The 22841-nt window shown below is 42.4% G+C and overlaps 1 protein-coding gene across 4 annotated transcripts; it reads right to left on the bottom strand.

The window, feature by feature from the left end:
• Positions 1-573: 573 nt before the first annotated feature.
• LOC139442866 (potassium channel subfamily K member 16-like) lies at positions 574-19671 on the bottom strand. 4 transcript variants are annotated; one of them, XM_071223769.1, is made up of 6 exons: positions 19617-19671; positions 16552-16829; positions 8365-8526; positions 6181-6513; positions 3529-3683; positions 574-2302 (listed from the first exon to the last, which is right to left on the bottom strand). In XM_071223769.1, the coding sequence occupies exons 2-6, from the start codon at positions 16691-16693 to the stop codon at positions 2258-2260; spliced, it is 837 nt and encodes a 278-aa protein (XP_071079870.1). In that variant the 5' UTR covers positions 16694-16829; positions 19617-19671; the 3' UTR covers positions 574-2257. The 4 variants fall into 4 exon arrangements, 3 of the variants coding, with proteins under 3 accessions (XP_071079870.1, XP_071079869.1, XP_071079871.1); XR_011651703.1 differs by lacking the exon at positions 19617-19671 and having other exon boundaries at positions 3214-3683; positions 16552-16940; XM_071223768.1 differs by lacking the exon at positions 19617-19671 and having other exon boundaries at positions 16552-16940.
• Between the last annotated feature and the right edge of the window lie 3170 nt (positions 19672-22841).

Below are 22841 nucleotides of genomic sequence, written 5' to 3'. Positions count from 1 at the left end.
CTGTGTCTTCCTCAAGTTCACCAATGGTAATACGTCTATCTGACAGTATAAGTTTTTCTATCTCCTTGGTGGAATCTTCTTGATGGAATCTTCTTGATTGAAGTTAAGGGACGTCCAGACCTAGCGTCATCATCAAGGTTAATTGTTCCCACGCCTTAAACATAGATGCTCAACGTTTAACAGTGGAATAGCTAGGGCACCTATCCCCATACACCTGTGACATGCGGTCATGAATTTCTTGGGGAGTACTTTTCCCTAAAGTAAAAAACTTGATGACTGCTCGGTACTCGTTCTTTTCCATTTCTGTGTCCATTTGGAACCCCATCACGTTCAACTGGCTGTCACTAATATACAAACGGCCCCAACAGAGTAAATACACTTTCAATGAACTACTCAAACAATGTCCTACATTGACTAGTTCACTTTATGGCCCAAAGTTGAAAGTTAGGCTTAGAACTTTTTGACCAGCCCTCGTATGAATCTCACATGGACATACAACCAGAATGACATATGTTACTGAAGTTTGTTTATTTAGTAATACAGTAAAATAAACGAAGTGTGAAAATTGCAGTTAGTTTATATGTAAAATTCAAAATATATATTTGGTGCATTAAGGTGATCACGTACAATCAGTATAAAGATATCCAATGTTCGGCGGTTATGAAATGTATGTCATCAGATTTCAGTTATTTGGAATCCCAAGTCTTTTTCGCTTGCCCAAGTATGAGGGAGGGAGGCTTCAACTCGGGTTCAGTCTGTTGTTATCTCCACCGTGATGTAGCTATAATACTGTTCAAAGCGGCGATAAAAACAACACACATCTGATTGCTAAAAAGTATTAAAATCAAGAAGAGCAAATCCAGATGGTTCTATAGGGCACCCGAACCTTTGGATATTTTCAAATTGTAGAAGTGGAAAACGATTAAACACAGATATTACTACCACATGCAGATTATAATGAACGCAACCACCGAGTTCATACATTTATAATAATTATAAAAATATTGATATTCAAAAACATACAATTTGAAACACATGGGTCAGTAATAGACAACAATAACAGTTTCGATATAACATTCATCAAGGTATATAGAACCATTTGTGTGTAAGCCGGCTCGTAGTGACATTTTAGAACGAGTTTCACATTCATGCAGTTTCATAGGAGATGGGGAATAACATTAACGATTAAGACAGAAGAACCACGATTTGCAAGCCCCGCTCTTATTGCATGTCTAATCACACAGTGATAAATCCATAGATGGGTGAATACTGGGACAGAATGCATTTCCAACAATAATGGATCAGATTACACTCCAATGAGATTGGACCGCCTCCGTGGTCTAGTGGTAGAGCATCCACCCGGAGAGCGGAAGGTCCGAGGTTCGATCCCAGGTCGCGTCATACTATGCTTGTCGTAAGAGGCAACTAACGGGATCGGATGGTCAGGCTTGCGGACTTGGTTGATACATGTTATCGTATACCAATTGCGTGTCTTCACCGTGGTATACTGGTATCAAGAGAGTATTGTCTTCATCGCGGTATAGTGGTATCAAGAGAGTATTGTCTTCATCGTGGTATACTGGTATCAAGAGAGTATTGTCTTCATCGTGGTATACTGGTATCAAGAGAGTATTGTCTTCATCGCGGTATAGTGGTATCAAGAGAGTATTGTCTTCATCGCGGTATAGTGGTATCAAGAGAGTATTGTCTTCATCGTGGTATACTGGTATCAAGAGAGCATTGTCTTCATCGTGGTATACTGGTATCAAGAGAGTATTGTCTTCATCGCGGGATACTGGTATCAAGAGAGTATTGTCTTCATCGCGGTATACTGGTATCAAGAGAGTATTGTCTTCATCGTGGTATACTGGTATCAAGAGAGTATTGTCTTCATCGTGGTATGCCGCTGTACTGCTTCGGTACACTGATAATATCACTACTTCCGTAAGGAAACCTGGTTGCACGAGGGTATGTATTTTTTCACATAGGCACAACACGTATATATCTTTCAACAACATGTGCCGATTGAATAAGGCTAGGCTGATTTCGTCGTGGAGTCCTTTGGATTCTTCGTGGTACATATGTACAAAATATCGACTATTTCAACATGAAGACGGGCATGGATGGTGATGAATTCAACTGTATTCTGTCAAAGAGTCACCAATATAATCAAGGTTCCCAAGCGCCCATAGTTCCACCCACAGAACGAGGACACGGGGTCTCGTATCTCAAACACGTCACTTCACTTTCACATTTTCTAAGACTCGAGAGATGCCATCTGTAATTCATCCTGTTTACTGACCTGTGAGATAAGAAAAGCCATTTCAGTTTTGTTATTAAGACAAAAAGTATGGAAAATGTGTGTGATACAACTACAAATTTTACAGACACAACTCCACCTACTACTACTACCACAACTACTACCACCACCACCACTACTACGATGGAGCACAATCGTCTAAGGCGCCAGAATTGGTCGTGCAGAGTTGCGTCCCTAAGGCACGCCAGAAACCTGTCATTATGGGTTCGAATCCTGGTTCGAATTATGTTTCTAGGTTTGTCAGCCCCATACCCAAGCATGCATCACGTCGGGGCTTCCTTCCACAGTAAGCTGACACTCTGTGATATAACTGGAATACTGTTAGAAGTGACTTTACACCCAACTCTCTCACTTTGAATTAAAACACTGATTCACATCAGTACACCGGCAGCGCCATCCTCTAAACGGGTCAAACACCGCTCCTTCATCGAATCAGTCGTGAATGCTGTAGACATGAATTGGCCTTTAATTCACGTTTAATGGACGAGAACTTAAGAGAGAGACTCAGCTAAACTCAGCTTTTAACAGTTTCCTGTTATATCATGACGTGTCAAGTTATTGGATAAGAAACCGATAACAGACGTTTATCCCCACAGACCAAGGATCATAATCGGGATTAATGGAGGATTCGAACCAAAGACCAATGGATCCTGTCAAGGCTAGGGAATGCCTGGCTTTAATTGAACTGTGAGAGAGTGAGTGAGTTTGGTTTAAATGCCGCTTTGTGCAGAATTTCTTATGTATCACGGTGTGTCAGCTTGAAATCAGAGGAACGCGATTCGAGACTACGATCACAGGTTTCTGGTACGCCTAAGGGACGCAACTCTACGCGGCGAATTCCGATGCCTTAAACGACTGGGTCACCGCCTCTACATGAATTGTCTCTAACATACAGCAAATTCTGGTTTGTGTCGTGGTCGACGTGTATAATCCGGCGAGGAATGGTGCCCCAAATTTGCTCCCAAACTGGCTTAAATGGGGATCCGTGGTTACAGACTGTGACCATCGTTTTGGTCGAAATATGGCCGTGGTATAGCTGTAGTACATGGCTGACTGCGGCGTAATTCAACATTCAACTACCTCTCTGCCGTGATGTGACTGTTGCTAATGACGACAGAAACTATAGGTTAATCACTAACAGTCGGTTTGCACAGTCTGACATTTTTGGTTCTGCATTATATTTCGTTTTTGCACAGTTTGACACTGACATGTTCGGTACAGCATTTCTTTTCCTTTTTGACGATCTTGTCATTGATGTCCCCGGTCATCTCGCTGATGAGCAAGGCTACCCAGGCGAGACCTAGAGTCACCCACACAGCTGCCACAGCACGATATATTTCACGGTGCGGCACCGCCTTTAGACCTGCAACAGAAACACACCCACAGTACACATTCTGCTTACAGTTCTTAGGGACCGGACATTTCACATTGGAGATTGTGAGTATTTTTTCAGCAACAGCTGCAAACCCAGATATTAAAAAAAACAAAAAACTATATTTTTAATAAGATCTTTCAAGAAAGTACTTTTTCTGGGTGACAACCTTTTTTTTTCAACAGTTTGAAGCATAATTATTATTTCAAGCATTTTCGGGAAAACTATATTTTTTTGATAAAATCAGAGGCCCATCTAGGATATAAAATGGTCCGTCCCTAAGTTGATTTGTTTTACTGTGGTATGTGGTGGCACGTGGAACTGTCTGTAGTGTTTTTAATTTCGTATCTGAGTTTCAAAATGTCAAAAAACGTGGTCTGCGTTATTCTGTGTTAGTCCGCGTGGCATACTCCTCCCTGTTAATGTTGATCAGATATGTCTGTAAATACACACGTGACATCAGGAGAATCAGTTCTGTGCATCATGGAATGCTAAGAGAATCCCTATCAAAGGTGGAGCAGCATAAATAGGTTGAACATTTAAGTAGATAACATGCACGATTTGAGCATGGGTTTTGGCAATATGAAACTACATGCAAAATCAACGGTAAAGGTGTGATTGTTTCACAGCTGGGAACAGAATGTTAGCATGACCATCAAGGGAAAGGCCCGGACTGCCTGGCGTCGTCTTGGCATGCTCTGGGTGAGTTAGCCCATATGCTAGGGCGCTATAGGACTTCAGTATGTCTATTGTTCATCACACACATGTTCAGTAGGGTTGAGATTTTAACTGACCAAAGCAGTTCCCGGATGTTCCCATTCCTAAACTACCTTGACAGGCGAACTGAGTGTTGGCGAATATTATACTGTGAGAATTCAGCCTGACGACCAATTCTACGCGTAATTGACTCAAAACCCCAATCACGATAACGAAGCCAGACAAGGTATGTTCTGTAGCTGGAGGTGTTGCAAACCCATACCATCACAGTGCCATCACTATATCAGACATTTAGCCCACTGATGGTAAGCGCGTCTCTAAACAGGACTGTGGCCTTCTTTTAAAGTCAAGAAACCTTGATTCATCGATGTTTGTTTGTTGTTTAACGCCGCACTATTCCAGTCAGACGGCGGTCTGTAAATGATCGCGTCAGGACCAGACAATCCAGTGATTGATACGATGACATGCATCAACCAAGTCAGCGACCCGATCCTGTTAGTCGCCTTTTACAACAAGCAATGATTCCTGAAGACCTATTCTGACCGGATCTTCACGGGTCGATTCAGAGATTGGTGAAGGTGGGTTGTGCTTTCTCTCCCATGGAACATGCCTGTTCCTATGGCAAAGAAACACAAGGTGCGGGCTGGTTTAGGAAACCTAGGCTCAGACATGGCCCCAGAACGGACCAATCAGAGCCCTGCGTGTCAGACCCATTGGCGCGCTGGACCCATCAAAACAGCAAAAAACTCGTTTAGGTTCAGAAAAGATCATCATCGCATCGAGAATGGTATGTACCATGCAGACAACACCTCAATCCATCCCGGCTACGTTCCCCGGAGAAAAGGCTCATAGTAAGAGTGCCCCAGCTACATCCCCCGGAGAAGGAAAGGTTCCCCGTGAACAGCGGACCACCAAGGCTGCTCGTCAGAGCACGCGGGCTACAACTCCAGGAGGAGAAAAGGCTACAGAAGGTGTTAACGGGAACCACAGGACGCCATGCGCCAACTGTATCTACCTTGGTCGTTTTCAGGGCGACCCAACTCTCCCGAAAGAAAACGCTTTGATCATTGCTTTCCCAACTCACAAAAGAGATACCTCCTCCTCCTCCCTCTGATTGCCAACCCTGATGCCCATGATAGCCTTACTTGTTTCAGTGGAAGATTTTACGTGCGCTTCTTTTAATTTTAAGTTGAGGATTTACGTGCGCTTCTCCTGCTCCTCGCCGTTTTGGTGGGGGAGATAACTCCTGCCACTTCCGTAAGGGAGATAACTCCTGCTGCCTTAGTCACCACAGCGCTGTCCTATACTACTTACGAGCTATGTCCCTTCTATGCCTCTCCGATGGACCAATCGGATTCCACCTCTCGTATCAATTGCATTTGCTTCAAACAAAATGGCGGCCCCCAGTCAAGACGATCTGATCGATAATCAAGATCTATATTGTGATATCGCAAAGTGCATCAAATCACGTGAGCACCTTGACTAAAAACATGAGAAGACCAGGAAAATATCTGTTGACAACAAGATTGGCGGTGCACATGCTTTGCAAATCCTGAAATCAACCAAAATCTGGAAGACAGTTACGAACCGAAATTTCAATTTCTTTGCGTTATCTTGATTTAACTATGCGTAGACTCGTGAGTCCAGCCAAAATATAACTCCATAATACCAGCGTAGTTCGCCAAGTTTGGAAACTAGACTTTTGTAGTCAGTTAACTCTCCTGCTGCGGGAAGATAGGGTTGCAAGACGTTAATCCAAAATCATACCTACCTGCTACATAGTCCCCGAATCCTATAGTAGTGAGCGTTATAACAGTATAGTACACGGACTCGCCATAGTGCCACCCCTCCACCAATGTGAACATGATTGAGGGCAGGAGGATCAGCAGGGTGGACCCCAGCAACACACACAGACAAAATTTGACACATCTGCAGACACGGTGAGATCGGTTCGTGACCAGCCTCTCCTGGAGCTTCGTGATGGGATACCTCAGCTTCTGACCAATGGCTGCCAGGAACACAGTACATAAAGGTATTCCGCACAGGGCACAGAGTATGCAGAAAACCTGTCCAGCCAAGGTGGTGGGGGCGATGTTGCCATAGCCTGAAGTTATAGAAGCATTTGAACCTTGTACAGCAATGTGTTATTTCACGGTGTGATTGTGTGATTGTTTGTCGTTTGAAGCCACACTCAGCAATATTCCAGCTATATGAAGGCGGTCTGAAAATAATCAAGTCTGGACCAGACAATCCAGTGATTGGTATCATGAGCAACGATCTACGCAATTGGGATAAGATCGTGCTTCAACCAAGTCAGCAAGCCTGGCCACCCGATACCGTTACTATCGGGTCGTTGCTAAAGACCCAGTCTAACCCGGATCTTTACGGCTGTAATATACTCTTTAAAAAAAAGTAAGGGAAACTCGGAAATAACTTTAAATTGGTACCATTGGCCACGGTATTCTATAAATGTTGGCCTTCTGGGGGTGCTTTCGTAATGGAAGAGAGCATCTACCCTCGCGCGACTACCAGCTGTGTTGAGACCAAACATGTCTTTGAAGGCTTGGGACAAGTTATCCCAAGTGTTCTTGGTGAGGTCAGGCAGCGAATGGTGCCAGGTCACTGCTGACCGCAGCGGCCGCATCGTTGCTGGAATAACGATTCGGCCGTTTTAGTTTCTTAACACTACGAAGTATTGGCGTGACAAGGTCTCAGACTCACCATATAGGATCGAACATAAGACATAAGTATTATTATATAGAGAGACTTTAGTACACGGACACTGGTAGAGTGTGACCAAACTCAGGATTGAGTGTGACAATGACGGACAGCGTCTTTATGCTTATAAGTTAAGGAAATCTGTATGCACATTGTAAATAAATATGTACATAAAAAGAAGCTGTATGACAGAACTGTCCAGTGACTATTTCCTGCACAAAATGGAGTGGGGTTCGCTCAGTCATGGTGATTCTAACCCTCACCAAAACGATCCACCGGCGAAACTGTCAAGAGGTCTCAGACTGACGTCGCCAGACACGGAAGTGCAAAGTGAATCGGGACTCATCGGGACTCATCTTAAAACATGACACGCGACCAGAGACGATTACCCCAGTTTCGATTCTTTGTACACCATTGACGTCTGTTGGCAATGTGACGATTTGTAAGGGGAAGTACAACACGTGGCCGTCGACCTTGGAGTTGAACTGCATGGAGACGATTTCTAATCGTCTAACCCTTAACTCCTACTCCAGTAGCAACAATTTGCAACAATTTCATTCTCCGTTTCAGTTCAATCTCGTAGAGCCGGGTTTTGGATTAATCCATGCTGTACTCATATCGTTGACCTGGGACGCCCTGAACGGGGTCGATCGTCAACATTTACGGTTTGTTGTTACCTGTTCCATAGTTTGCTAATCACAGACGGTGAAACACTGAACACATGGTCACTGCACACGGACTTCTGCCACATTCCAGCCTGCCAAAAGCCCATAGACACTGTACGTTTCAGACGCCGCATCGCTAGTTCATACACAAACAATGAATGAAATCAAGTAAATCACAACTTATGATAAGCAGAATCATAAAAGATTTTCAGAGATTAATCGACCTTCCTCGAATGTATCAAAATCAAGACTGACACCCTACGCATGTGTGTTTTGGTGTTATGTTTTAAACGTAAAAAATAAATAAATAAAAAAATAAAAAAATAAAAAATAAATGTTTTAAACGTTCTTGCACAGGATGTTTGTCGGCAGCACTTATCTAAGTTCTTATACTTGTTATCACTTATGAGTTCATGATCCTTTACTTTTTTTGGGGTATTTTTTGCGAACAGGGACCTCGGAGAGTACAAGTGGAGCACACATAGCTTCGAGTTCGCAGCTGAGGGACTAGCCATTTATAACAGCGCCGGTGAAATTGGCCTTAGGACTGTGATACCGACCCCAATGCGTACCTATCGTAGTAACAACGGTCAAGGTGAAGAAGATAGCACTTGCGAAGTCCCAGTTAGTTACCGACGTCTTATTGGCTGTCGCCACCACGCCCATGTCGTACGCCGCCATCAATCGCTCTACGAAGATCTCCATATCGCCACTATTTATACACGAGAAGTTACCTGAAAATCAAACATAAGCATCATTCCTCAGTCCTTCAGAATAATGCTTACTACACTGTTCCTCGATATAGCGTCTTTGGATAATGTGTATATTCTGTGGAATAACCATTTAGTTTTGTGGGCAGCTGGAACATTCATTTGTGCCTCGAGCTGTAGAATACACGCAGTAAGCAGGACTGTAGGAAGGAATTCAGTGTGTGTGTGTGTGTGTGTGTGTGTGTGTGTGTGTGTGTGTGTGTGTGTGTTTTGGAGGGACTAATCCTGAAGCTGCAGCCCATATTACAAATCAAGGGCGGGGAGAGAGAATCGTTCCTCACCAATAGGATATTTATATCATTGTGTAACCTGACAAAGTTAAAGTTGACATTTGTATGACTTTCGTCTACACAAACATATATGTTCGGAATGTTAGTTTACAGAACGCCTGTCGGAAATGCTAGAAAACTGCTTTTTGCCTGTTAAAAAAGGATATAATTTTTCACAGACTGTTGTTATTGAAATATCGAGTAACTACCGATCGACCTACCTGTGGTTTGAAGTGTTTCAGTCACAAGGAGTCCTATCGACAAGTTTATAGGAGGCAAATTCTAACGAAAACAGAAAGTTTACATTTATTCAGTGATGGCAGTCTAAAATGGACTATAGAAATATGCGCACGTGACTCCGTTATAATGATAATAATGTAGTCTTCATAAAACATCTAATCCACACACAAAAATCATTTTGAGAAAATTCTAGATATGCATCTTCTAAAATGACAAGATGATGATGTGTTTGTTTTGTTAACATTGCTCCAATGATGCTTGTTACATTACACTTGCATAGCCATAACCATGGTACACGATATGGAGTCTGTACTGGGAAATGTATGTACAAGTTCTTTACACTTTAGAGAGATAGAAGGAAACCATTTATTAATTTAGATAGGGTGAATTACCGAACTGCCCAAGCTATTGGGTTTTCAATGCATACCATCAAGTCTACAGTATGATAAATAAAACAAAACAGGTCTCAAAAACAAAACTGGGACGTAAAAGGATATTAGAAAGCTTTGATACAGGGTGATTAGGCCTATAGTGTACAAACTGTATGAGCAGAAAGTAACCCTGACTTGTAGTAGAATTAGCGAGGAATTAAAGATACAATAAATGTTTACGGCACTAACTATTGCTCTACAAGAGATGGGATTTCGATACACAGCGCGTGGCGATGACCGAGCACTTTACAGGGGAAAATATTCCATGCTGTCTTTGAGGTCACATTATCTCCGAACCATTCATAACTATCACAGTCAGGGCGTCCAGATAATTTACCTTGGTGAATCATTCCACTGACTACATGTGGCTATCGGCAGATGGACAAAAAGCATCCAAAGACCATCAGGTAAAGGTAATCGTGTCATTGTTTTGCACGCTGCAACCCATGATATGGGGCTTATTGATGAATGTGTGGTAGTTTTCGAGGAGAAAAAGAAAAATGGTAATTTTCATAAGGAAATTATTGGAAATTTTATGATTTGTTCATGGATGTTCAGCTATTGCCAATTTTAAACAACGTCAGTGTCATTGTCATAGATTACATGATACAGTGAAGAACGGTCGATTATTGTCGATAGGAATCACCCCTGACTGCAAACAGTATCTAGAGTAGGTACCCCTCCATTTTCCCTAGGCAAAGGAGTTAACTGTCTGTAAAAGTTCAACTGGATTTTTATAGTTAACTCCCTTGCCTCGGGAAGATGGTACCCCTCTCACGGATGACATTCTCGGGAAGTCTCCAAATCAGGCGTCTGATTTTCAACATTGGGATTCTCTGTCATTCCTGGTGCAGTGCCTGGGTCCGTTCATTCAGGGTTTGAACTGGAGGATCGAGGTAATGTTCAATAGAGTGAGTGAGTGAGTGAGTATGGTTTTACGCCGCTTATATCACTATTCCCGCAATATCACGGCGGGGGACACCAGAAATGGGCTTCACACATTATACCAGTGTCGGGAATCGAACCGAACGAACGCTTTAACCGCTAGGCTACCTGACCGCCCCTAATGTTCAATTGAATTTAGATCAGGGTTTGTCTTTATTTTTCAGAATTTAATTTGAATGAGGTAGTGCTTAATTAATGCCCATGTGTATATACATAAATAGTAATTCTCAAATGCCCCGCCTAATATGAAGCAGACACCTTTATCCATACTTGACAACTGACGTCGCATCAAAGAGAAGCGTTCAATTGGTTGGTACTCGTTGGCGTCTAGTTGTCTGTGGTAGCTAGACTAATTACAAGAAGTAGACGACAGGTCCCACAACGCAACACCGTTATAGATTATATTACATGTTTTTAATGCTAATGTTTTAATATTTATATAGCTACCTCCTTATTGATATAACATGGGAATTTCTATGATGGAAACGTCTGGTTCATAAAATGTGGACAGCATTAATGAAGGCTGACAAACGACCGGAAATTATACACTCTTCAAAAAAAGAAACGCATAAGTGTTTTGAGATTTCCTATTCAAATTTTTTTCCCCCAGCAATTGTCATAAAGACAATTCTTATGTTTGATTCCCGTTAAACATGTCATGTTTGTTGTGCATTGCGCGCAAACACATCTCCAAATGGTTTTTGTAAACGTTTATCAGCAAAAATGCAAAGGATGCATGGAAATTGCTTTCAGAAAAGGTTTTCTGCACAATGCACGTGCAACGTGTTGGAAACAAGAGTAGAGACACTGACTATAAAAAGACCGTACAAAATTCATCAGTTCATTACGAATTTTCTGACGTGAACGGAGATCGAAAAATGCCAAGATTAACTGCAGCTTACCGAAATATCGCCATTGGACGTTTGGAAGCAGGGGAGTCCAAGTCTGCCCTTGCAAGACACTTCAACGTTCACCAAAGCACCATATCTCGACTATGGGATCGATATACCCCAAATTCGACTCAAGATCATCCCAGAAGTGGAAACCAAGAGTGACCACTCCTGCTCAGGATCGGTACATCCGGTTGCATCACCTTGGAATCGATTTGCTACAGCAACGGACACTGCAGGACAAGTGCCTGGTATGCGAAGAATTTCCGACCAAACCATCAGAAATCGTCTGAGGGAAGTGGGAATTCGAGCGAGATGACCAAAAGTTGGACCTGTCTTGCGACGTTTACACCGTCAACGACGTGTCCGGTGGTGCTACAGAGTACAGGCATGGGATATCAGGAACTGGCGACGCGTTTGGTTCAGCGATGAGTCACGTTTTCTTCTTCAACGAAGAGATGGCAGACAACGTGTATACCGACGTCGAAATGAACGTTTTGCGCCGAACTGCGTTCGACAGGTGGACCGATTTGGTGGAGGGAATGTCATGGTGTGGGGAGCCATATCCTACACATGTAGATCACAGTTAGTGGTTGTCCAGGGCAATCTTACAGCAAAACGATACACAGACCAAATTCTGCGTCCTCACCTCCTCCCAACTTTGGACCGACAGAGGGAGCTGTTCCAACATTACAACGCTCGGTCCCACACATCACGTGCAACAGTTAATTTCCTTGTTAATGAGAACATCAATGTCCTTCCATGGCCGTCCAAATCGTCTGATCTCAACCCGATTAAACATTTGTGGTACGAACTTGATCGACGCGTCCGTCAACGTCACTAGCGTCCCCACACACTGGCACGACTCGCCAACGCCTTACAGGAGGAATGGCGAAGAATTCCCCACGAAAAAATCCGACGACTTGTGCTATCTGTGCCAAAGAGGTGTCGAGCAGTGACGGCTGCAAGAGGTAGTGTGACCAGGTACTGACCATGACGCCCCCATGTGGCTACACATGTGCAGTGACTGAACTGAATTAATGCTGACAATGACGACAATGCTTTTGTCGATCACTGTGTCTAATTTCATTTGATTGTGTTCACGCATATTCTGTGTAGATACTTTTACACCCGCTTAATACATATCCTTATTTTTTAACTATGCGTTTCTTTTTTTTTTGAAGAGTGTATATTGAAAATAGTATAATGCCAGCTATCCGGAGTCGATCCATAACTTTTAGGTATTTACGTGTGTGTGTGTGCGCGCGCGCGTGTGTGCATGCGTGCGTGTGGTGTATGTGAGTCGAAGGCGGTTCTCGTGAACACTGTTGCAGCTAGCACATCAATGTTTGTTTGAAAAGGTCTGAAGCAACATGGCATCAAATGACACTGGATTGTGTTCATGAGTGAGCGGTTCCTAGGTACTGCTTTTTCACACACGTGTAACAATAGAATGGAATTATACATAAAAAATGGTCACGCTTAGATAAACATTGACATTTGTAATCTTTCTCGACATTAATAACGTTACATCAAATATTAAATTCCGAGTCCCGTGACAATATGTGACTAGATTGTAAGTTTTATTACTGATTAATTATTATATGAAGCTATTGTTACGATTACCTCAAATTGCGAGCTAGCCACGAGAAGATGGCCATCGATTTGCTATTATGTGGTTGAAGAGGAGAATGCAAGAGAATATAACCGTGTCCCATCCAAACAACAAACCACAATGGGTATCAATTCTAGATGTATAATCATAATAATATGTTTCAAAGTGCATTATTCATAGCTGAAATAGAAGTAGCATTCAGTAATGATATTTGAATTATATCGATGCACCATGCATTGGTGGGTATACAGTGTTAACAAGTCATCACATCCATTGAAGCAGATATTTCACCGAATACTTAAAATATTCATATGAAATAGAATAGAATGAAATACGAAACTATTTCATCTCACTATCACAACATCTGCCGCCCTTTTCAATATGATCGGACCGCCTCCGTGGTCAAGTGGGTAGAGCGCTTACCGGAGAGCGGAAGGTCCAGGGTTCGATCCACGGCAGCGTCATACCAAAATATGTAAAAGTATGGCACTTGTTGTTACCCTGCCTGGCCCTCGGTATTAAGGGGCTAATAGTTACTCTAAGCATAGCTGATAAGCATAGTCTTATTTGATCATAGCTGGTATTAGTACACGCCCAAGGAGTAGACTTTGACACAGTAGTATCAGTGCGTACTAGACCATCCAGTGTTTTTCAACTAGATTCAATTATTTATCATTTTCAAGTGGATATTACAACACACTGAATAGCCAAAGATATGATCACTGACGCTTGTCCAGTCCATCAACAGCAAACTCTGCATTATTGATTGACTAAATCGCGAAACAAAAGGCAACTATGATATGTACAATAGGCTGGGTATTCAATCTCATTAAAATGAGATCTTAGTTCTCCCTATCGCTAAACAAAGTCTGAGGACATCCCATTACGGGTCACGTCAGAACGACCTTTCATCCAAACAATCAGAGCGTCGCTTACCAGATCATGAAAGTGACACACGGAATGTGTTTTCTAATCGTACAACCTCGAAATATTTAACAGAGGGTATTCCGAACGACAGTTACAGGTTTCAAGATTATATCCATACAATCTAGGCCATCTATAAGCCACTCCAGAATGTTATTTTTATCAGTTTTAAAAATTTAAATCGAGAATGCGTCAAAATATGCTTGGAAGCGTAGTCGCCAGTTTGAAACTAGTGTCGTAAAGCTCGTAAAGCTGCCTTCTGATTGGCTAATGTCGATTTCTTGTCAGTCATTCCATTGATCGGTCAAAGTTCGCGAAAGGTCGTTCTGACGTGACCCGTAATGGGATGTCCTCAGATCTTTGTTTAGCGGTAGCGAAAACTAAGATCTGATTTTAATGAGATTCTTACTGTTATATACCGATTCGATTATGTGACCATTCATATCAGGGGCGTCCTCTTTGACACTTTACTAATAAGTTCACGGTTCATAACATGTTATCATGGTGGGAAGAAGGGGGTGGGGGCACCACCACAGAATTCCATACATACTGCAATTCGTTTGTTTTCAATGTCGTGATTTTGAAAACTGACTTTCAAAGACTGGAAGCGAATGTCCTCAGGGACAAAATTAACACTTCGGGGCTGCAAATTCACTTGAAATCCTTCATGATGTCGACCATGTGTTAATTTCAATACATAATGTTCGAAACGCACATTACTTACCGTTTTAAAACCAATTGGTAGTGACAAATATTAAAATATACAAAGTCATTGCTCGGGAGTTTAACATTGGATTGCAAAATGAACAAGGAATTTCAATATTTTAGTCTATGCCACAGATAAGAAATATGTTATATACAAACAAGGCGGGCCGTTATCCAACTGAAACATGCGGTATTTATCTCAAACTATTCAGACGAAGGTTCGTAATGTTTTTAAACATCATTTTATGAAGAAATTGAAAATTGAAAAGGTAAAAATGTGGTTCCAGGATCAATATTGTTCAGATAAGTGGAAATTGAACATATTTTCGATTTCTTCAAAGAACTGAAATTGCATAATTGCGGCACAAAATTGGATTTTATATATTCAATTAGTCTGGCAATGTATGTTATTCTATAATAGTGTTTCAGCAAAGAATCCCTTGTCCCCCAAAAAAGAGAAAACAAATTACACCCTGCACAAAAGGATTTTTGAAGTCTGAACAAAAGGTCGGGATGCACTTTTTTACTGAAGTTACTTGTTAAGATATGAACAAATATGACCATATGACTTCTTATTTACCAGAGACTTCTGCTGCTGATTTGACCGTTAAAAATAACATTGAACCAAAATCTGGAATGTAAAGGCGCCTTACAGAAATGTATCACGAGTACAGCTTTGTATCTTCAAATTTATCTCGCTCGAATGAATTTGGGCAATAAATAGAAGAACCCACTTGGTAATCGTGATTATGGAAAATGTATCACTCACTGAATAACATTAGTTTCATTAATTGATAAACATTAATGATCACTCGTACCTCATTGGTTATACAATAAATGTAATCCTTCTCCACCACCCTCGTCACGGGTTCAAAGGGTTGCCTTCACACACACTAAAACACACACACACACACACACACACACACACACACACACACACACACACACACACACACACACACACACACACATGTCAGGAATCGAAGCCGGGTCTTCGGCGTGACGAGCGAAACGCTTCAACCACTAGGCTACCTGAACTTATGAGCATGGGTCGAACAATCCAGTGGTTGATAGAGTAAGCACCGTTTTACAAGTTTGCCAGGGTATGGTCATTGGTCACACACACACACACACGCACGCACGCACGCACGCACGCACGCACGCACGCACGCACGCACGCACGCACGCACGCACGCACGCACGCACGCACGCACGCACGCACGCACGCACGCACGCACGCACGCACGCACGCACGCACGCACGCACGCACGCACGCACGCACGCACGCACGCACGCACGCACGCACGCACGCACGCACGCACGCACGCACGCACGCACGCACGCACGCACGCACGCACGCACGCACGCACGCACGCACGCACGCACGCACGCACGCACGCACGCACGCACGCACGCACGCACGCACGCACGCACGCACGCACGCACGCACGCACGCACGCACGCACGCACGCACGCACGCACGCACGCACGCACGCACGCACGCACGCACGCACGCACGCACGCACGCACGCACGCACGCACGCACGCACGCACGCACGCACGCACGCACGCACGCACGCACGCACGCACGCACGCACGCACGCACGCACGCACGCACGCACGCACGCACGCACGCACGCACGCACGCACGCACGCACGCACGCACGCACGCACGCACGCACGCACGCACGCACGCACGCACGCACGCACGCACGCACGCACGCACGCACGCACGCACGCACGCACGCACGCACGCACGCACGCACGCACGCACGCACGCACGCACGCACGCACGCACGCACGCACGCACGCACGCACGCACGCACGCACGCACGCACACACACACACACACGAAGGCACGTTACTGTATCAGTGCAATCATCTTGAACGCGACGTTAAACCCCACATCACTTCACCTTCAATATGATCAATGCTTGCATTAATTCAAAGATGACATAATCGTTACTTACGTAGGAATTCCATGTGAAAGTCCCGTGTCTTTTCTTTCACACTGATTTCATTTGGCTGTTCCAGATAATGAAACACTGTAGCTGACAGGAGTATGTAACACAACAGAACACCTGAGAGAATGGCAATGCTCTTCCACAGCATGGCGAGGTGTCACGCCTTCAGCAGACCAGGAGAAACAAATGCTGGCAAGAGCGGCATGCCTGGCTGTTCACCATGCACGTGACTCAATCCGGTAGGCGCCGTTTCCCAAAGAGCATTCGCATCCCTTCATTCCTCCCTTCATGAAAAAGAGGAAACTTATCAAGTTACTTGCATGTACCAGAAATAAATGAGGTATTTATAATGTATAGCCTGTTCAAGTATGAATGTAGCACTGCGGCTTCGCGTATATAGACTATAAACAGGCGCTTGTTGATTAGGTATCACCAAGACGACAAACAGTGGATGTCTTTGAAGGTGTTCAGAGCTGGATGCGTAGGGTTGGATATTTGCCGCCTAGGTCGATCCCCGGGACGCGATACAGGACGACCGGCCAATGGCATAATTGCGATCAAGGTGCTTCGATCGAGTTGTTTGTCGTTACGTTATCGTAACATATTCATGTATTGACATGGCCTATATCAAAACAGGAAGCTGGTACTGGCAATGGGTTGATAGGAAACATAATTACCATAGGTTTCAAAGAGATGTTAATCCCGTTATGAGCCGCATGCTAGACAAATGACGAATTTTTACTCAACTATACATTGAAGAAACCTACCGTTTGGAAATGGTTACAGTTGATTCTACCATGCATTGAAGAATTTGAAATAAGCTGTATCTAATTTACATTTTGACTACATCAAATTTCACCAGACTGTAGGTTTATCTCGTAATTTCAACACATTGATGCAGACATATTCAGAGGAATAACATGTAATAATAGGAGATGTAACAAGAGATTGTTGTTGGAAACGCATGTTTCAGCACTTTGCCCTGTTCCACAAAGCAATCATACTCCCATACTTTTACACAAACTTCGACAGCCGTAGCGCTGAGGTGATCGTAACTGTCATACTGTAACATAGACTTCCACAGCCGTAGCGCTAAGGTGATCGTAACTGTCATACTTTAACATAGACTTCGACAGCCGTAGCACTAAGGTGATCGTAACTGCCATACTGTAACATAGACGTCGACAGTCGTAGTGCTAAGGTGATAGTAACTGCCATACTGTAACATAGACTTCGACAGTCGTAGTGCTAAGGTGATCGTAACTGTCATACTTTAACATAGACTTCGACAGTCGTAGTGCTAAGGTGATATTAACTGCCGTACTTTAACATAGACTTCGACAGCTGTAGCACTAAGGTGATCGTAACTGCCATACTGTAACATAGACTTCGACAGTCGTAGTGCTAAGGTGATCGTAACTGTCATACTTTAACATAGACTTCGACAGCGTAGCGCTAAGGTGATCGTAACTGTCATACTGTAACATAGACTTCGACAGCGTAGCGCTAAGGTGATCGTAACTGTCATACTGTAACATAGACTTCGACAGCCGTAGCACTAAGGTGATCGTAACTGCCATACTGTAACATAGACTTCGACAGTCGTAGTGCTAAGGTGATCGTAACTGCCGTACTTTAACATAGACTTCGACAGCTGTAGCACTAAGGTGATCGTAACTGCCATACTGTAACATAGACTTCGACAGTCGTAGTGCTAAGGTGATCGTAACTGTCATACTTTAACATAGACTCCGACAGCGTAGCGCTAAGGTGATCGTAACTGTCATACTGTAACATAGACTTCGACAGCGTAGCGCTAAGGTGATCGTAACTGTCATACTGTAACATAGACTTCGACAGCCGTAGCACTAAGGTGATCGTAACTGCCATACTGTAACATAGACTTCGACAGTCGTAGTGCTAAGGTGATCGTAACTGCCATACTGTAACATAGACTTCGACAGCCGTAGCACTAAGGTGATCGTAACTGCCATACTGTAACATAGACTTCGACAGTCGTAGTGCTAAGGTGATCGTAACTGCCATACTGTAACATAGACTTCGACAGTCGTAGCACTAAGGTGATCGTAACTGTCATACTTTAACATAGACTTCGACAGCGTAGTGCTAAGGTGATCGTAACTGTCATACTTTAACATAGACTTCGACAGTCGTAGTGCTAAGGTGATCGTAACTGCCATACTTTAACATAGACTTCGACAGCCGTAGCACTAAGGTGATCGTAACTGCCATACTGTAACATAGACTTCGACAGTCGTAGCGCTAAGATGATCGTAACTGCCATACTTTAACAGAGACTTCGACAGTCGTAGCGCTGTGGAAATTGACGAGGTAGTTCTGCTAGTATGCATGCATGCTAATTTAAAATCATTGACTCTTGATTCCCAAGTGCTTCACAACGACATCGCTTTCGTTGCACTCACCCATGAATTGGCTCAATTCTTAACTTTAAACTATAGTTCCCTTTTCTTGGGGACAATGGCGTTTTCCACCGTACCTGTAATCAATTGATTTGCTTGCGGAAGGCGGACAATAGATCAATTGATTTTTTAGATGTACATCAATTACACCTTTGTAATTGTTGCGACCGTATTGTTTAAGATTGAATTGTTAAATTCACGGCGAGTTACTTCAATGTCAGAATATTGATTCTCCACGGTTCATTTCAAGGGAATTATCAGCGTCCTTTGTAAAACCCAGACATAGATGTGCCAATTGCTTAATCAATAACTTCTCTACAGACAGATATAAACGTTGAGTTGCAGTGTTTGAAATACTTCAATCAAACTTGCAATAGGGGTTTGGTCTATCTCTGGGTCCATAGACTGCGTTAAAAGTAATATACAAACAAGATACAGTAAACTACGTTTATATCGAACACGCTTATAACGAACTGGCGGATATAACGAGTTGGTTTTTTGTCCCAACCATTTGCTGTATATATGCTGTATATATGATTATAACGAATTACGTTTATAACGAACTAAAATTAGTGGTCCCTTTGAGTTCGTTATAACCGTAGTTTACTGTATCTAAACCAGATGTCCTACCTTGTTCTTCGCTGTCCTATCCTCACATGATACCATCACATGTTCAGTCAAAAAGTCCCTTAGGGGTTGCGTCCCTTAGGCGTGCCAGGAACCTGTGATCGTGGGTTCGAATTCATGTTCATCTTGATTCAGTGTTTAGGTTTATCAGCACCATACCCGCGAGGTCGTGCATAACATAACTGTAGTACTGTTCAAAGCGGGGTATAACCTCAAGTCACTCACTCTTCCGCTATACCTCAGCGCACGCGTGCACAGAACCGGTAACCAGGCTTTTGGTCTGTCTCCCAGACCTAGAGAATAAATTCGAAATAATCCAAGTCAAGTCTAGATTGATTTGGCACGTTGTGATTGCCTCGGCTCTGAAATTAAGTATTGTTCTCGGCTCCATTTGAATTATATTTTTTATTTTGAAGATATATATTTTTAAATACGATAACGCTATTTCTTGGAGTAAATGTTTACCGGGCTATGTAAGAAGCGCAGTAATGAAGAGTTTAGCCTAGCAGGAAACATGATAGCATAGTGCAAAAACAGCTTAGGGAAGTCATATGACTCAGTCACTCATGACAAAAACATATGACTCATGAGTGTAGTTTCGGATACGTGCTTCCTGGTTACAATAACCATACTTAGCGAAATAATATTTTACAAAACTGAATGTAGAGATATAATATATCTTTGTTGAGAAATAATTAAAAAAACATCGAAAAATATATATTTCTAATATTGCACGTGAATTCTAATATTGCAGCAGTGAAACCTGTTGTTATACAGGTGTGGATGGTATCAGACTTGATTGCACCTCCGTACAGAAACAACGGGTAATGTGGATTTATCTGAAACCCTAACAGCTCTGGCAAGGAATATGACAAAAAAGATGGTTGACAATGAGTGTGCTCATAAAAAACAAATGCTCCATGTCATACTCGCGTGATGTCCTTCCGTGCTGGAACCGAAGTAATGAGAAAATGGGATCAGCAATACTACAAATCTGCAAATAGCGTTTAATCAATAGAGTTCGGTTTATTCTTTGTCTCATTTAGCCTCTTGGATATAACTGATTTATTCATAGTATTACCAACTTGAAGGACATTTCACTTGCCCTGAGTAAGTTATATGTTTCTATTTTGAACAGAAGGGTCACGTCTTGGTGTAAGGTATAATTATGGTAAAATTGCAGAGTCCCAGGCTGGTTTCCGTTATGATTACTCCACCATAGATAATATCTTTATATTACAGTGTATTATCTAGAGATATATCAGTAAGCGTAAGGGCATGGTATATGGTTTGTCGATTTTGCAAAAGCCTTTGACAGAGTAAACCGGATGAAATTATGGTCACTACTAGTCAATAAAGGTGATTCTGGCAAAATGGTGAAAGCCATACAGTCTGTTTATACAGCTGTTTAGGCTAGTGTTTAATTTAAACATTCATTTTCTGAAATGTTTCAGTGTCCAAGAGGAGTACGTCAGGGTTGTGTATTAAGCCCCCCTCTATTCTCGATGTTCATTAACGAACCGGCTGCTGAAGTTGAACAAAATTCTAGACCAGGAATACAACTTCATCCTGATATTACAGATATTCCTGTTATTATTTGTAGACGATATTATTTTAATCGCAGAAACCATTGGTGGACTTCAGAAGCGTATTGATGTTCTAGAAAAGTATTGTAATGATTATGATTTAGACGTCAATTTGGATAAAACCAAGGTGGTTGTTTTAAAGATAGGTGGAGCGTTCTCAAGAAAAGATTTTACATCTACTGCAAAGGTCTAAAGTTGGAGTGTGTATCATCCTATACATATTTGGGCGTCATTTCTCTAACGCTGGTTTTCGGGGGGGGGGGGGGGGGGGGAGCAATGACTGGAATCTTAAAGTCATTGATAAAATTACGCCCTCTTCGACATGACTTATATTCTAAAATATTTGGTATGAAAATAGTCCCAATTTTGCTGTATGGTTCCGAAGTCTGGGGTCTACACAAGAATGGAGAAATAGAAACCATACATACATTGGCATGCAAGCGCTTTATAGGTGTCGAATCGTCAACACCCAACAACATGGTTCGCGGTGAATGTGGGCGGTATCCATTGTATCTCTATGCATACAAATGAGTTATTGGTTATTGGATAAGGTTATTGAGTGTGTCCGATTCTCGCTTTCCAAAGAAATGTTATTATATGATGCTTCAGGCAGGAAGTAATGGAACAATTAATTGGGTCTCAATATGTAAATCTTTATTGTTTAGTTTGGATTCTGGCTCTATATGGGAAAACCAGTGTATAAGTCATACTCATTAGAATTTGACAGAATTTATGTCGCGTCTGAAATGTAGTTATGAACAGGATTGGCATAGTCTTCTGGTAAAGGGTAGTAAATATTTCTCTTATTCTCTATTCAAGGTATCGTTTAGTACAGAGCTGTATCTTAACTGTGTGACCGTCAGGAAATTGAGAGTGGCGCTAGCTCGGTTTTGATGTTTTTCGCATCAGCTGTTAGTTTGCTCCGGTTCTAACAAGCTACGGGTGGATCACTTACCACAGAAATATTGTGAATATCCGACCCAACAACAATTTATTATCATTATGTCTACAACTGACTGTAAATTAATTGAACGTCTAGCTATCTATACCTATCAAGCGATGTCACTTCGTAGTACATTATTGTCAGAACAATAATAGCTGTGTACATCACGTCCATTGTAATACAAATGTAACTATGGGCCGATGGCCTACACTTACGACATAAACCGAATTGAAATTGAAGGACATTGATTGTTAAGACTTTCGCCCACACTGAGCTTTTGTATAATGCATTTACATTGTATCAATAAATATTTATATAATGAAAACGGTTTGCCTGTTACTTGCTTTATTTCAACGCAATTAACTGATTATTTTTTACTGTACATTTAAAAGCTGTGTGTACACTGTAACATTTTTGTCGAGAAGTAAATGATATAACAAAAACGATTATATTTTTCTTGTGTTTAGGAAGTGACTATTAACTTGTGAACACATCACTTATGTGAGACACATTTCTATATCACAGCAGACGCGTGTCCAATATGTGTTTAGCTCTCCTTTGTAATTGATTATTTTCTGCATCTCTGAGAATCCATATGTGCCCGTGTAAGTATGATATTTCTATCGTCAATTTGACTGGGGCTGGTACCAGTGTTGTCGGTTATAAAAAGAACACAGGAATTAGAAAACTGACTTTGTG

The sequence above is a fragment of the Haliotis cracherodii genome, unplaced genomic scaffold (genome assembly GCF_022045235.1).
Source record: "Haliotis cracherodii isolate W230 unplaced genomic scaffold, xgHalCrac1.p SCAF_5, whole genome shotgun sequence".
Taxonomy (NCBI): domain Eukaryota; kingdom Metazoa; phylum Mollusca; class Gastropoda; order Lepetellida; family Haliotidae; genus Haliotis; species Haliotis cracherodii.
The sequence above is the reverse complement of the archived record's forward strand: the minus strand, read 5'-3'. Positions and strand labels throughout refer to the sequence as shown.